Source organism: Haliaeetus leucocephalus, unplaced genomic scaffold (assembly GCF_000737465.1).
Source record: "Haliaeetus leucocephalus isolate CR32 unplaced genomic scaffold, Haliaeetus_leucocephalus-4.0 Scaffold712, whole genome shotgun sequence".
In the NCBI taxonomy this organism is placed as follows: Eukaryota; Metazoa; Chordata; class Aves; order Accipitriformes; family Accipitridae; genus Haliaeetus; species Haliaeetus leucocephalus.
The window spans coordinates 3,269,221-3,284,220 of NW_010973148.1; the positions used below are offsets into that span (position 1 = coordinate 3,269,221).

The 15,000-nt window shown below is 38.0% G+C and overlaps 1 protein-coding gene across 1 annotated transcript in view; it reads left to right on the forward strand.

Annotated features, from left to right (window-relative positions):
• Positions 1–1,303: 1,303 nt before the first annotated feature.
• Positions 1,304–15,000, forward strand: part of ASMTL (acetylserotonin O-methyltransferase-like) — a 28,693-nt gene continuing 14,996 nt past the window's right edge. Inside the window, exons 1-6 of the mRNA XM_010580448.1 lie at positions 1,304–1,403; positions 3,137–3,184; positions 3,819–3,883; positions 5,915–5,976; positions 8,088–8,196; positions 13,547–13,973. Of these exons, the coding sequence (XP_010578750.1) occupies positions 1,395–1,403; positions 3,137–3,184; positions 3,819–3,883; positions 5,915–5,976; positions 8,088–8,196; positions 13,547–13,973 (720 nt within the window). The 5' untranslated portion in view covers positions 1,304–1,394. The remainder of the gene's footprint in view (positions 1,404–3,136; positions 3,185–3,818; positions 3,884–5,914; positions 5,977–8,087; positions 8,197–13,546; positions 13,974–15,000) is intronic.

Sequence of the window (15,000 nt, forward strand, 5' to 3'; positions counted from 1 at the left end):
GGCCGCGTTTCTGCCCTCCCCGAGCTGCACGGCGGCTTACCTAGGAGTAGTATATTTTTATTTGTTTTTCTTCTGATCCCAGCGCTTCTTGGGTCAGGTTTCCTCTGTAAGCAAGTACGCACGCGCCAGCTTTGTGTATGATTAATACGAGAGTGGATTAAAGTATTCTGCTGACGGGGAGGTGGCGTGATCACACGATTTAGGCTGAAAAATGCCGGCATGGTTACTTCTGGCACGTAATAGAAACGTTTGGAAGGTCTTACCGTGGACCGAAATAATTAAAAATGTACTTCCATTGCCCTTACTCCAGATACTTGCTACCAAAACGTATGAAAATTTGAACTTGGGCTTCTGAAACGTGTGAAAACTTGATGGGATTAGTATTATGAGTGGGGAGGGGCAGGGGGAATAGGGTAGCTGTCTCCTCTCCTTTCTGTAAAGCACTTGTGGAGTGCAAAGGGAGCTGTAACCCATCATTCAGACCGTTCAGCCCCTGTGGAGGAACATGTCGACCTCACTGGGCAGGCTGCAGGAGGCTTTTGAATGGCACTTGAATATTAGAAAGCATCTAATTTAGATTGCTGAGTGGTACTCTTCTTCGTGGGAGAAGCTGAACTTAAATGGGAAAAAGTATACTCTCTTCAAAATGGAGAGATGGGAGAAGCACCAAGGTTCAAGCGTGCACTAAGTTATTAGGAACATAATGTGTCTGCTGGGTGTAGTAGCTTTACAGGTATAACCTGCAGCCAAGAAGTAGGAAAAATACGTTTTTTTGACAAAACCATACAGAAAATGCCTCTTCTTGTTTTCTGTTTATCACATGTATAATGACTCATAAAGTGTGGGTAGTAAAGCCCTGTAAGAATGTGTACTACATAGTAAAGTACTATGGATGAATTCAATAAGAAAGAAACCAGTAGTAGAATAGTCTGTTTATGAAGTGCATAAGTTTTATACTGTTAGATTTTTATAGAAGAAGAATGGTGAAATTACTAATGCGATTAGGTTCTAATAAGTAATAAGGGTAAAATCAAGTAAGCACACCAGTTTAAGAGTTCTTTCTCATTGTTTTTTTTGTTTTGGACTGCTTGCACATGATAAAGTATACACCAAACACTCTAATGGAAGCATTGTTTTTAACCCTGTGCTTTTGAAGGGAGGGGTGTTAAAGTGGAAAGAGCAAAAATCAAATTTGTCACTTGCTTAATATGTCTTGGGAGCAACCTTTAATAACAAGATCAGATTGACTGCTTTGCTTTCCTTTGTTACAGGGCCTGCGGTTTGAGGTGGTTCCATCCTGGTTTAAGGAGACACTTGAAAAATCATCTTTTGCAGCCCCTTATGAGTATGCTGTGGAAACAGCAAAACAGAAAGCTCTTGAAGTAGCAAACAGAATGCATGTAGTAAGTTGCCAGCTATTTCAGCAATGAGATTTTTGTCTTTAAGTGGTGCGTGTTACTGTGACTTAATTTGCATTGTACTTCCTAGGTGGTTCTGAGTGCATTTTCCTCACTGAAGGCAAATGGATGCTTTTCTGTCCTTTGTGAAAGATAGTTTCCTGAAATTAACTTACCTAATCAGAAGAAGGTCTTGTGCCTGCAGTTCAGGCTTTCCACAAACAGAAGTGACTTGCATCTCTTATCAACAGCACACCTACTGTTGCTTGGGTTATATACTTGGTAGTTCCTTCCAACAGTCAGGGGTGTGGCTGGACAGTTGTTAATTTTGGGTGTTTGTTGACTGTGGAGGCAGACTCTGGAAAAACACACTGATGTGAATCCAGTGCTTTGCTGTAGCTTTCATTGAGCAGTCGTAACAGGAAAACAGCTCAGAATTTGTTAGTATAGAGGCGCTGGAGGAAAGCGGAAGACAAATCTGTTTTAAAGCATTCTGGACAAAGAAACAGGCAATTTCATTTTAACAAGGGAGAAGCTGATGTGATTTCAGGTTCAGTAGTCAAGGCATCCATTTTGTATCCTAAATATTGCCAAAACCAGTGATACAACTTACACTATCAGTGGCATATTTGACTTCTGCCCTTGGCTGTGATCACTGTGTGTGAGCACATAAGGCTGTTCTCTGCCAGAACCTATTTTGGAGTCTAGCTGATTAGATTCCACAAAAGGTACCATAATTTCTTAATAATGCAGCTCTGAAAGAGAGGAGTGTGTTTGAACCTATACTGATGGCAGAAAAGGAATGTCGAACACTTTAAACCAACAATGTTGCCAGATATCACTGTTCTTCAAAGCAAATATTGCATGATCTCCAATGTAAATCGTTATCCAGGTTTCCGTCAACTTTTTCAGAGAATGGTACAACATTAGGACAGTTGATTTTAAACCCAACTTCACTAAGTGACTTACACTGGGATTTCATTGCAAAACTCTATGCGGGTGATAATGCTAGTTCAGTGGATTTCAGAATGCTCCTTCATACAGCAATTTTGTTAATGATGTCTGGAATTAGTTCTCCTATCTAAAGCGCACCAACAGCCTTTCTATAGAAGAATTGCCTCTCTACCAACTTTTTAATATAATGATCACAGTTACAGACACGTTTCCTGTCTTGCTGTGTTAAATACCTATGTATCTTGTAACATGCAAGTAAATCAAACCCCAGCTATAAGGACCGATTACAGTTTAAAGCCAAGAAAAGGCTACAAGGAATCTATATACCCCTACCTCTCAGTTCCCCAAAATGGACGGTATGTATTGCCTTTTGAAAGAGATAAGCAAAGTGTTAAAGTTTGTTTTTCAGCAAAACTTGGCTTGGAAAAATGATCCTAGAGGGCTGTACTCCCTGGCTTCCATACACTGGGCACTTCTTTAAAGGAATTCTATCTGCCACCTTGAAGACTTTTGAGAATGCAGGCAGTTCTTTCCTGGATGCATTTGTTTATCAGTGACATATTTGAGCAAAATTGACCTCAGAATGGTCTGCTCAAGCCTCCTCACTTTCATGGCGATATAAATGTTTTGTAAACAGTGCAAGAGGGGAAACAGTGTCTTGTTTTCAGGTCAGTGTAGAGCCCTACGTGTAAACCACTGAACTTATGTTTTCTTACCTTAAGTTTTAAAAGTTTTTTTCTTTCTACCTCTTTTGAGAAATATCTTCTTTCTTTATGTCTTTGCAGAAACACCTGAGAACACCTGATGTTGTCATAGGAGCAGATACTATTGTGGTAAGAAGTCTTCTGTGGTTTAGCATTGTTTTAATTTATGACAAGTGTAGAAAATACTTGTATCTTTAGGGTTAAAGTTTGAAAGCTGTCTTCACTGAGAAGTTATACCCATAGTATGATGTGTCTTTAGGGTTTTGTGGGTGTAGGTTTTAGGTTTTTTTTCCCAACAAGGCAATTTTTGGTATCTTGAGTGTTGGAAGCCTTGCTGCTAGTTTTGTGGCGACACTAGTGTTGCATGAGTATTACCTTGGATCCTCTAGTATCTAATGGAAATTCTGTTCTCAGGCAACTGTTGACTGTCAAGAAGTCCAGATCATGTGAACTGTTCGATGTTGTGCCTTGTAGTGGGCATCACTTCATACCTGTCATCTTCACAGAGACAGTGAATGGTTAAGGATAGAAGAAGGTGAATTACCCTTTTGTTTGAGCGCTGCAGCCGCTGAGGGTAGAGTGTTCCACTCATTATGTGCTTGACACTAAATTACCTGTTCTACCAAAGTATCTATGCTTCTTTCTCTATTCAGTAGACTCGTGTTTGAAGCCCTGGCTGAAATCATGGTTTAAATGTAATTTCTGACCTCAGTTTCTGAAAAGGAAGAAAAAACAGCACACTCACTCTGTCTTTGTGTTTTAGACTGTGGATGAGCAGATCCTGGAGAAACCAGTTGATAAGCAAGATGCATATAGGATGCTGTCAAGGTCTGTAGTTTTAAGATTCCAAATGTGTATATTAAGCTGCTTTAAAAGGAGCTGTACAGATTCCTTGATGTATATGAAGAATTCAGTAGACACAAATTTTTCAATCATTTTTAAATAGCGTAAGCCAGTTCTGCCACTGAAGAAGTTAGACCTGCTTTTATGTTAACCACAGCTGCTTGGTTTTGCCCCTTCACCTTAAAAAGCTGAGAGATTTAATGAACCATATTTTTCTCACTTGGGTTAGTTTTCAGAATCGAGCAAGACTGTATGTATGCTTCAGCTGATACAGGATGGGGAGATACAGAGAGAAATCATGATGGGAAAGAGGATAGAACCATCATAGAAGTGGTTTGAGGCTTGACATTTAATGGATAAATATCCCCTGTACAAAACAGTACATGGTGATATGTGTTCATGGACAATTGCTTTAAATTCTATAGTTTAACTGAGGAGGAAAAACCTACTTCCATCAGAGTTCTCCATGGATAGTGGCCTGGTTTTGAGGCTTCTGTTTTTTTCCTAAAGGATACTTTTCCCTACAAGCATAATGTTATTTTATAGCACTCTCTTTTTTTAAGAAACAACAACTAAATAACTCTAGTCACCTCCTTTCTGAAGGATGAGATGTGATGAATCCTCTAGTCATCCTTCTGTTTTATGGGGGAAATACAGAAAAGGTGCACTACTTGTTTCACTGGTTTACATTGTAATTCAGGTGTCTCCTAAAGAGAATACAAGTGGCTTGGTAGTTTTTGGAGTTTTGCTCTGTAAGTCTTTTAGATTTATTTTTTTTTCATTGATGACTTAGGCTGAATTTTTGATCCTTTGTAGCATGTTACTAACTTAAAAGTAGTAGTCTTTAAAAAAAAAAAAAAAAAAAAAAAAGCATATGTTAGTGGGAGATTCCCAAAGTCTGTCTGGCAAGAGATTTCTCACAACTGTTTTTGTTTGAAATCAAGACAAGTTTGGTTAGTTCAAATATAGGTGTTTGGTTGGTTTTTGTGGTTTGTTTTTTTTTTTTACAGTGCTTAGTCTACTTCTAATACATGCAAATGTTTTGGCTTTTTTTTTTTTAAGTTCAGTAGGTCAGTCTCTTTCTTAATAATGGATATGAAATGCACTTAAAATTTAGGTTTTTAGAACTCCTCTCAGTTTTGTTCCATATGAAAAGAAAAAACTGCAGACAAGATACATATCTGCACATATCCAAGGTGTCAGATTAAAATTTTCACTCACTGTTTCATTTTCCAATTAATTATATGGAATGTTGTGGGGGATAGTAAGAGTGTGAGATGCTTCTGATCGCATCAGATAATAGCCTGGCTAATCTCTAGGAGACTGTTCCTTAATTAGTCTCAAGTTTTTATGCTATTTATTATACTTGCATTGTTTACACATTAGATTAATTTTGAGGGCTTTAGGTTTATTAATCGGCCACAGTGTGGTGCTCTGGAGCCACTCCAAGGGAGAGGACATGGGTCTGGGGTAAGAGGGAATATATAGGCTCTCTTCCTCTACACTCTGCATCTCTTACTCTGGCTTGCCGTGGGGTCCCTGGATGCCAGTCTGGATTAAATGTGTACAGAAGCTCTAGTTGCCTATCACTTGTTCAGTCTAAGTTGCGTCACCTAGCTATTTATTGCCAGCTTTCAGTGAAGATGCCTGTAATAGTAGTGTTTATGCTGATTGTTTTTTTCTTATGTATTTGAAATAGTCACTTCTTATGTACAGTAAATAAGCTAATACCATGGACTACTTTTCTAAATTGTGGACATTGGTACAAGTGAGATTTTGGAAACTTGAAATGACTGAATCTCTTGATAGTTTTTGTTTTGACAATGTCTTTCCACCTATATTGAAATAAAAAAAAAAATTAAAATGTATTTATTTAGGACACATGTCAGAGCCATCATGTGATGTATTAATATAATGGTCTGTTTCTCAGGCTGTAGTAACATAATCACATAGGACGTGTTCACACATAACAGATTTCATAAAACTGATGCTTAATGCACGTTTCTTCCCTGACAGGTTGAGCGGCAAAGAGCACAGTGTTTTCACAGGAGTGGCTATTATACATTGCAGCAGTAAAGGTACATGTGTCATTTTATTAAAACTCAATATTTTCATTAAAAATTATTCTCATAAGGACTTGTACAAGTGAAGAAATGAGATGGGAATTTTTCATATACAGTCTGAACTGGCTTCCTACTCAAGATGAGAATTACCTTATCAATATATAAATTAAAAACTCCCCACAAAAGCCAACCTTCTTACTGTATTCAGTTTTCACCCAGGAAGGAGGATGACAAAATACAATAGACTTTAGAAATACTCTCTCTGGAAGCTATGGGACTAATTAAAAGACCGGTGTAAGTTGTGGGAGTATTCTAAATGAAATTCAAGTAAGGCACTACAAACTGTGGGACAGAGCAGAGTGATCCATGTTAACTTTACTCCTGTGTTCAGTTTATACACTAGCTGATGAATACAAGCAGTTGCTGTATCTATAGTTACTTCATTTTTCAGTAAATAAGGGAAGCTTTATAGCCCATTTTTAGGGGATGAGTCAAGTAATGGCTTAATGCCGCAGACTGTTAATGAACTGTAGGAAGCAATACATCAATGTTCTTTATCAGATAATTTATATAGTAAGCAAGTGGTTTTTATGAGAACTGTACTATTAATATAATTTGAGGAATGTTTGGTTTGAGGGATATCCTCTGATAATTATGCCAATATTCTTTTAGTGGAACTTTTGCAAGGATCATTTCTCTGAAATTTCACTAGACATAGTCTTTCTGTAGACAAATTATTTAGAGCTTTTAACATTTACTGGAATGATTGCTCTTAACTCTTGTACAGAAATTAAGTCAGTGATCCAGTACCCTTACTAATATGCTAGTACAGTAGAAAGAGAGCTGCTGGAAAAGAAATAAAACATGTTATCAAGGGGTTCCTGTGAGCAATCCAGCAAGAATAATAATGTCTTTAAGTGTTTGCTCTAGGAATAAAGTGAAAGTGCATACAACTGTAGTACTGATGCTGTGACAGCATGTCTCATTTGAAGTTCACAAATTTAAGCCACATCGTACTCAGATGAATAAAAATACCATAAGTCTGCATGTTCCCCAAGTGATGCAATCAATGGAAGAGTTTCCTAGAATACATTTTATGTTTTAGTTTATAATTACAATGCTGTTAAGTACCACATATATGTTACAGATGGAATTTTCATCTTGAGCTGATTGGGGGTTTTTATCTATACTGAAAGACGTAGTAATCTATCTTCATGTGCAACAATTTTTTTGTTTCATTTGGGTCATTAAATGTGTTTTCAACACTAACACCATTAGCAGTTGGTTAGTATTCTTCCCTTGGTCTGTACTGTGGATCTTTCTTACTCCTCCTCAAGAATTTCCACTGCTACCAAAACAGCAGTAACAGGGGATGCTGACCTTGGTACTTATAGAAGAGAGTAGAGAGAACTAACCATCTGTAATGTGCACACTCATTTGTGCAAGGCCATTTCCTTTCGAACACGTTTTGGAAAAGCCTCTGTCTGCAATGATACCGGTTTCACAGTGTACCACATGCAACAGGGTCCATACCCAGGTGTGCAGTACCTTTTTGCACCTCTGGCCTTCTATCAACTGCTTCTAGTTACAGAAGTCTAAAATAATTGTGTTATTTCTTGCGAGATGATAGGAAAATGACACTGATGGTTACTGATGGGACTGCTGGATGCCTGAGTCTGCAGTGCAGATGCAGCTGCACATTCACATTCAAGCATTTGTAACAGCTACATTTTTAACTATGATGTGTTGTTAAGAGTTCTTTGACAACAGTCATAAAGTTAGAAGAATGGTTGCAGCCTTCTTTGTACTCAGTGCTGGATGTGTATGCTAGCAGTCCATAAATAGCTCTGCATAAGCATTGTTCATTTAAGAGTGCATCCCACATGGGGAGAGCAACCTGTTAGCTCCAAGACAGGACTGCAGAGGTTGAAAATGCAAGCTTTTACTTTTTTTGGGAAGTTACGAGTCCAGTGTCCCTAAAGAGCATTATTTATCATTTCATATATCTGTGTAGTATCTTTAATTTTTCCCAAGCAAAAACATCAAATGAATATGAAATGAAACTGAGATGTTATGCTCTCTAAACTACAATTTCTGTTTCTAATAAGACCTCTTCCTTTCTGTAGATAATGAGCTAGAGACAGAAGTCACCGATTTCTATGAAGAGACTAAAGTAAAATTTTCTGACCTGTCTGAAGAGCTCTTATGGGAGTACATTCATAGTGGGGAGCCAATGTAAGTAAGACCTTGAAGCTATCACACAGTACTTGAGAATAGGCCCTAGGGTACATTATTAGCCACCAGCATAAAACATTTTGTCCTGTGTTCTGTGAAATTTTGCTGTGTATATATGATAAATGATAGCATGGGTGATGCAAGGTGGGTATTCTGTTCTTGTCTAGAGCTATCATTCCTCCAGGGAAAGTGAGCTACCTTTTTATTACCCTAAAAAATTTGAAAAGTGAAGACTGTTGAAATAGTCTAGATTAGAGCAAGCAGTCATGCAATATACAATTACCTCTCTGTTAACAGAGGCATTCAGGGAGCTTAGATACCTGAGACAATGGATAGTTCTCATTATAAAACAGGTGAATGGAGTGAATATTGGGTAATCAGGGTGTTGGAGAACTTTATTGAAAGAAGCTAGAACTTCGTTTATTTAGTTTATCAAAATCACACTGCGCTGATGCAAGAAACACCAACGTAATTTTCACTTATTCTTGTGGCCACCTTATATGTGTTCCTATGCCGTAATTATCTCCTAGCATGTGTTTTTCCACTACCTTTGTAATATACTAGTTACTTACAACATTGATCCCACAGAAGAAATAGGATGAGAACAGTCTGCCTAACTACTCCTAAGATGAAGCTGACTAGATTGCTAAAAAAAAAAAAAAAGAAAAAAAAGTACTTATTTGGAGACAACAAGGGGAATATTTGTGACTTTACAGAATTTGCCTTTCCTTTGTGTTAGCTGAAGCTTAGTGAAGGCAAATCAGGCCTTAGTTAACACTATGGATTGCATATCTGGTGGTCTGAGGTGAACTTTTGGCTCTGTAACTTCAATTCTGACTGTGTAAGAGTATCAGTCATGGTGTTTTTAAAACTCATCTGTGCTATAAAACTGTACAGTCATGTTTTACTGGGGGAAGAGGAACCACTGTAGACTTTGGATTTAACTGCTTATGTGTAAATGAGGCATTCTTTCTGAACATGTAAGGTTCCCAGCTCATTAAAGAGGCTGAAGCTAAATTGGATTATGCAAAGAAGAATGTTTTGGTAAGAATACAGTTTGTAACAGAAATTCCTAGTTAGGTTTTTGAAAGGTGATCTTTAGTATGCAGCTGATCATGAAGTTGCAGTTTGAAGGAGAAATGACCATGGATTTTTAGGAAGAATGTCAGCTTGAAAAATATTTTGGAATATTCTGATTATTTCATCTGGAAGAAAATAAGCTTTAGCAGTGCTGTGCTGCAGCAAAATGGCTCATGAGCAGCACTGGGTAATTCTGTTCATTCTGCTAAACAGGGCGTGTGGCAGCAAGGGTTTCTCAGGAGCCAAAGGTTCAGAGAATATATTTCATTACTCTCTGGAGCAGAAGCCAATCAATCTTCACTCCTATAATCAAGAGGATAGGAAGAATTTCCTCTGGCCTTGTGAAGGAACTATAAATTTTGCAAAACAGTAAGAAGTCTCTCATGGGGTTGGTTTTTTTGGTTGGTTGTTTTGTTTTTTGTCCCCTCCTCCAAGGCCACCACTACTGGTTACACATTTATATGCATACAGGTTTTCCTAACGCTATTGCAGTTCAAATGACCATTAGTTTATTTTTTAAATGGCGACTTAATTTTGTGAAACTATACAAGACTTCATGATCACATGAAAAATTAGAAGGAAATTGACTCTCTTGTGCTGTTGAGGATTGGATCGAGTTCTTACAGCAAGGACAAAATTGGCACATAGTATTTTAGAAGTCAGTCACTGGTGGCACAGGGACTAATTCTAAAAGTATATAGCTGATTTAAAGTATGAATAAGGGAGAAGGTAAAAGCACTATCTCAAGGTAGACTGTGATAAGGCTATAAAAACCCTCAAAAATTTTGGCTGCAGAAAGATGGCCTTTCCCTTTCTTGTTTTATTCCTGTTCCTCTTTCCAGCCAAGGATTTTCTGCCTGCTGACAGGGTCTCTTTTCTGGCTCTCTGTAGAAAGAGGGCTGGACCATAGTAATCGTAACTGGTTTGGGCTTGTGTAATGAGTAGACTTACTTTCTGCCAGTCTCTTTGACCCAGCTTTTTATCTTGTAATCTTTCCCTTGTGAACAACTTCCTCTGTCTCTCCTCACAACTTCCAGTCTGCAGATGCTGTGTGGTTTTTGGTAGCTCTGCCCTGAATGGTGGCAATGAAACCAATGGACCCTACTGCACTCTGGGAAAGAGGTGATTACAGAGGCTGGAGCTCTACAGTTTCAGACTTAACTATGAAGTAATGTAGAATGTAAATGTCTAACTCTCTTCCTTTCCATGATTTGTCTTAAGAGTTATTTCCTTCAAAGCTATACCAAATGTATCTTTTAGATTTGGTGAATAATTACAGTTTCACAGCACAAATTAGCTCATGGATAGCTTGAGGTTATCAGCTCTTAGAGCATAAGAGCAAAAATCTTCCAGGTGCAGGATTAGAGAAGTAAGGGGAGCTGTGCTGTTCTTATACTAGAATTAACTTTGAATCTTATTTTTAATCTATTATGTTGCTACAGTTGACTCCTATGTATGAAATAGTTGTTCTACGTTCACCAGAACTTACTAGTAAATCTTTTTCTTGTACCTGCCTATCTCTGCTCCTTTGCAAGTTCCTTTGCAAACGGAAATGCATCTCTGGTTCCATGATGTGTGTATGCTGACTGGGCGTGTAGCTGTTGCCTCTCCCAAGAGATAGGTGACCAAATTCTGCTTCTCCTTACCTCTGTCATGCCAGTCTCTCTGCTCTACAAAACCACTAACTTTATATTTAAAGGAGCTAAAGGTCGGACTTGTCTAATTTGTAGACATGTGAAGTGAAGATAACTAAGCTTGGGTATCCAATCAACTAATAGTTGATAGAGATGCAAAAAATTAGTGTACAGCTTCTAATGTATTTTAAATGTTTGCTTCAGTAAAGATGAATTTTGTCAGTGATGTACCTGTATCTCTCTGACTATTAGTGAAGCCCAGTCACTGGCTCAGATGGGCTCTGTCTAATGTGGCTGAAAGTTGTATTTCTGCTAATGTGACTGTATGGGCCAAGACACATGTATAACTGTCATAGATGTGTTCTTGCCTTTGGAAACCCACCTAAAACCCAACCAAGCATCTCCCTTCATCTGTAGGAGCAGTAGCGCTTGTTAGTGCAACAATGGTTTATTTGATATTTGGCTCTGTGTTGGACAATACAGATATTGTATACATGGATATACGATTTTGTGGCATGACTAAAGTTCAGGTTCTACAGCTAATAAAGGAAATGTGCTTTAATGTTGCATTTTCAAGAGTTACCTCCATTTCACCTCTTTCTTAACATTTTTTCCCTATTATATTGTGTGTGGGTTGGTTTGTTTGAGGGAGGGGAGTGTTAGAAAAAATCAGTGGATGCTGCACATATTCCTGCTGTATTGTGTGTGGGTTGGTTGGTTTGGGTTTTTTTGTTGTTCTTGGTTTTGTTTTTAAATCGATGTACGTTGCATACATTCCTGCTGAAATCATGTATTCTCTACAACAGTTAGTTACTGAAAAATGTTTTCGTTGCAGCAGTGATCTTATTGTTTGTCAAAAAGTCTTTAAAGTGAGTTGTATTTTTTATTATATTGCAAATTAACTGATGTTCTGCATAGTGTTGTAAATGAAGCCTTAAAGTTAGTGCTATGCTAATAGAAGTATCCGATTACAAAAGCCAGTCAGATTAGCCAGAGTTAGTTATGAGAGCTGTGTAAATACTGACATATTCTGGGTTTTAGCATGGAAGACACTTCTTGAGAAATCAATGAAACTGTTACTAACTACACAGCCTCATGCTTTTGCACTGTACCCATAGTAGAGAATCCTACTTAGGATCCAATGCCAGAATATAAAGTTCTGTATAAAAATAAACAAGATGTGGCCAATTGTGTTAATGTCCTTGCTGGGTGTATGATACCACTGCTCTTGATGGTCAGAATGTTTTTTTGCCTCCCTGTCAGCATACACCAGAATGACTTCATCCTACTGGACTGCCACTTCATTTAAAAATTAAAAGACTTTTTAGTCATTAGAATATTCCTAATTTAGATAGTGTAAGTCTTAAGTATGTTATAAAAGAAAGAATAATTTAAACAATGACAGCTATACAATGGTGTTTAAAATGCAAGATTAAAGGAAAAGCCCCGTTCCCTAGTTTATAGCAGTTCAAAAATCCCATTTGTTGGGATACTGATGCCTCTGTTTCTCTTAAGAGACTGTCGGAAAGGGAATCCAGAAATAAGTTATAAAAATGTAAAGAGCTGGTTCTGATCAAATCTAAGAAGAAAAACCTACAGTCTTCTGTGTATAGTAACCTTCTTTCACAAGTGGTTTGCATAATTCCATACTGTCTTAAGTTAATAGATCTGAGATTGACTGATCTTTGGTTTCAAAGCTTGCTGACTTAGGCTTTCAGATTCTGGTGTTATCATGTAGTAAGCATACTTCTAACTGCCTTGTTCCTTAAATGTCAACAGTAAAATTGTTGGGTCTATTGCACCTTATCTGCCTGTATACGTTTCCATTCCACACAGTGAATTTGCATAGTTACACCTAAAGACAAATTAGATTTCCAAGGTTACTTCCTGTGAAAATACATTCTTGTGCCAAATTACTAGTATTACCATGACATCTAAGAGCACAGTGCTATGAACCACAACTCTAACTTTATCTCAGAGGGTTATACAACAACTGGATAGCGCTGAATGGGATAGTAGTGGATAGTAGTGGATTTTGTATTTGAATAGGTTGCTCCTCCCCAAGAAAGTCCTATCTTCCTGATCCTCATTTTAGATATTCCTGTGACTGAGATCTGCAAGACACATACTACAGTCGTTTGAGTTCTAAGATGTCTTCTTCAGTGTGAGCTCCTTTTGGAGCTAACGTATTGCTAAAGGCCCTTCAGCCTCTTGTGGAATACAGTGAGGGTCAGTATGCAGCTGGGTGATGACCCAGTGGCAATGTAGGTCCCAGTGACACTTGCTGCTACCTTTTTGGTAGCCAGGACTTTGAGAATGCTGGGTGACCTACAGCAACACAATCTGACTGCAGTCAGCTGATGTACCTCCTGCTTGGGTGACTGTGGCACTTGGACTGTCTGAAACATAAAGACCTTAGGCTACTCACCCTTAGTAGAAATACTGATACTTATATTTATCTTGTGATTTATAAATTGGAAGTGCTGAGCCAAACTAGTAGATCTAATCCACCTCTTAACTTGAGGACACTAGTCTTTATTCCAGACTCTGCAGTACTGGTGGATTATTTGTGTTCTGTACTACCTTTACTCTTAACCTTAGTTAGATATATGTTGTTTTTGCTTTCTCTCCCCCAGGGACAAGGCTGGTGGATATGGAATCCAGGCCCTTGGTGGAATGTTAGTTGAGTATGTCCACGGAGACTTCTTGAATGTGGTGGGATTTCCTCTGAATCACTTCTGCAAAAAGCTAGCAGAATTGTACTATCCACCCTCTAAACATAATGTACAACATAAAAAGTATGACTCTATCCCTTCCGTGGACACTTTTGAGAACCTAAGTGATGGAGAAAGTGAATCTTCAAATTTTGCAGAGCACAAAGGTGCTAGTAAGTTGGACAGCAGTGGGATGTGTTCCTCAGGAGCTATTTACAATTCCGAAAACAGTTCTAGTGTCACAACTGCTTTTATGGTACCTCTGGAAAATCAGAATGGAGTGTCGGAAAGTGCAGCAAAACTTCCATCTAAAATACTAGAGCTGATGGATGGTTTTAGAGCTTCAAAGGTAAGGGAAAAAATAAAACTACTCATTACATTGCTGACTGATGCATTGTTTCATTGGATTTCAATATATAGCAGGTAATGTTAAATACTTGAGCTGGGGTAAGAATGTATTAATAATTAATATAAAAGGACCACTGAAGTACCAGAGAATGTAAGACAGCTGAAACTTCTGGTGCAGTACGAACATTGGGGTTTTTTGGTGTTTGCTTTTATCTGTTCTACGAAATTTCAGTTACCCATTTGATAACAATTTTTGTCTCGAGAGGAAAAAAAGGTTGATTTTTTTTTAACTGATCACAAGAGCACAATCAAGCAGGAAGTTACCTTTATATACTCTGTGAAGAAAGCATTTAATGTGGTTAACTTCTCTGAATTAAAACTGTGTCAAGAATTGTATATATTATATTTTCTTTCTAACTTTTAATGCTTAGCATTAGAATTCTGTGGAAGAGCTTAATTTTTTTTATTCCCTGTTAAGGAGATTTATTTTTTATACCCTGTTTCATGTTCCAGGTAGTTTAGCTGATAATCTCCATGCATTATCTGATGGAGGCATACACATAACAGCTTACGAACAGAAGGTCACATGCTCTGTGTAGCAGCCAAGTGTGATGGGAAATGAGTAGCTGGACATTTTAAGTGCTGCCAAGTTTTCTACTCACAGCTCCAGTGTAGTGAAGACAATAGTGAAGAAAGTGAAGGAGAAATATACACCAGTTGTTCTAACAGATAGCTGATCTCCAAGTCATTCATGTTTTCGGAAGAGGTGAAAAAACAAACCTGGAACTAATGTAACAAGTTTGAGGGGCGGTGGAGGGAAACATGCAAGACAGTGGACAATGGTTTTGCTGAAACAGTGGAAAGTTGTACTCTGATCTGAAGGAAAACCATAGTGTGGTCACTGTAGATCTGTGGGTGTGCTGCCTGCAGGCATGCAAAGCAGCATTGAGAGATTTGGAATAAAGCAGCCTTGAGATTGCTGTGATTGTGAACTTTCTTGTGTAGCCATAGGGACTGAGTTTTGATGT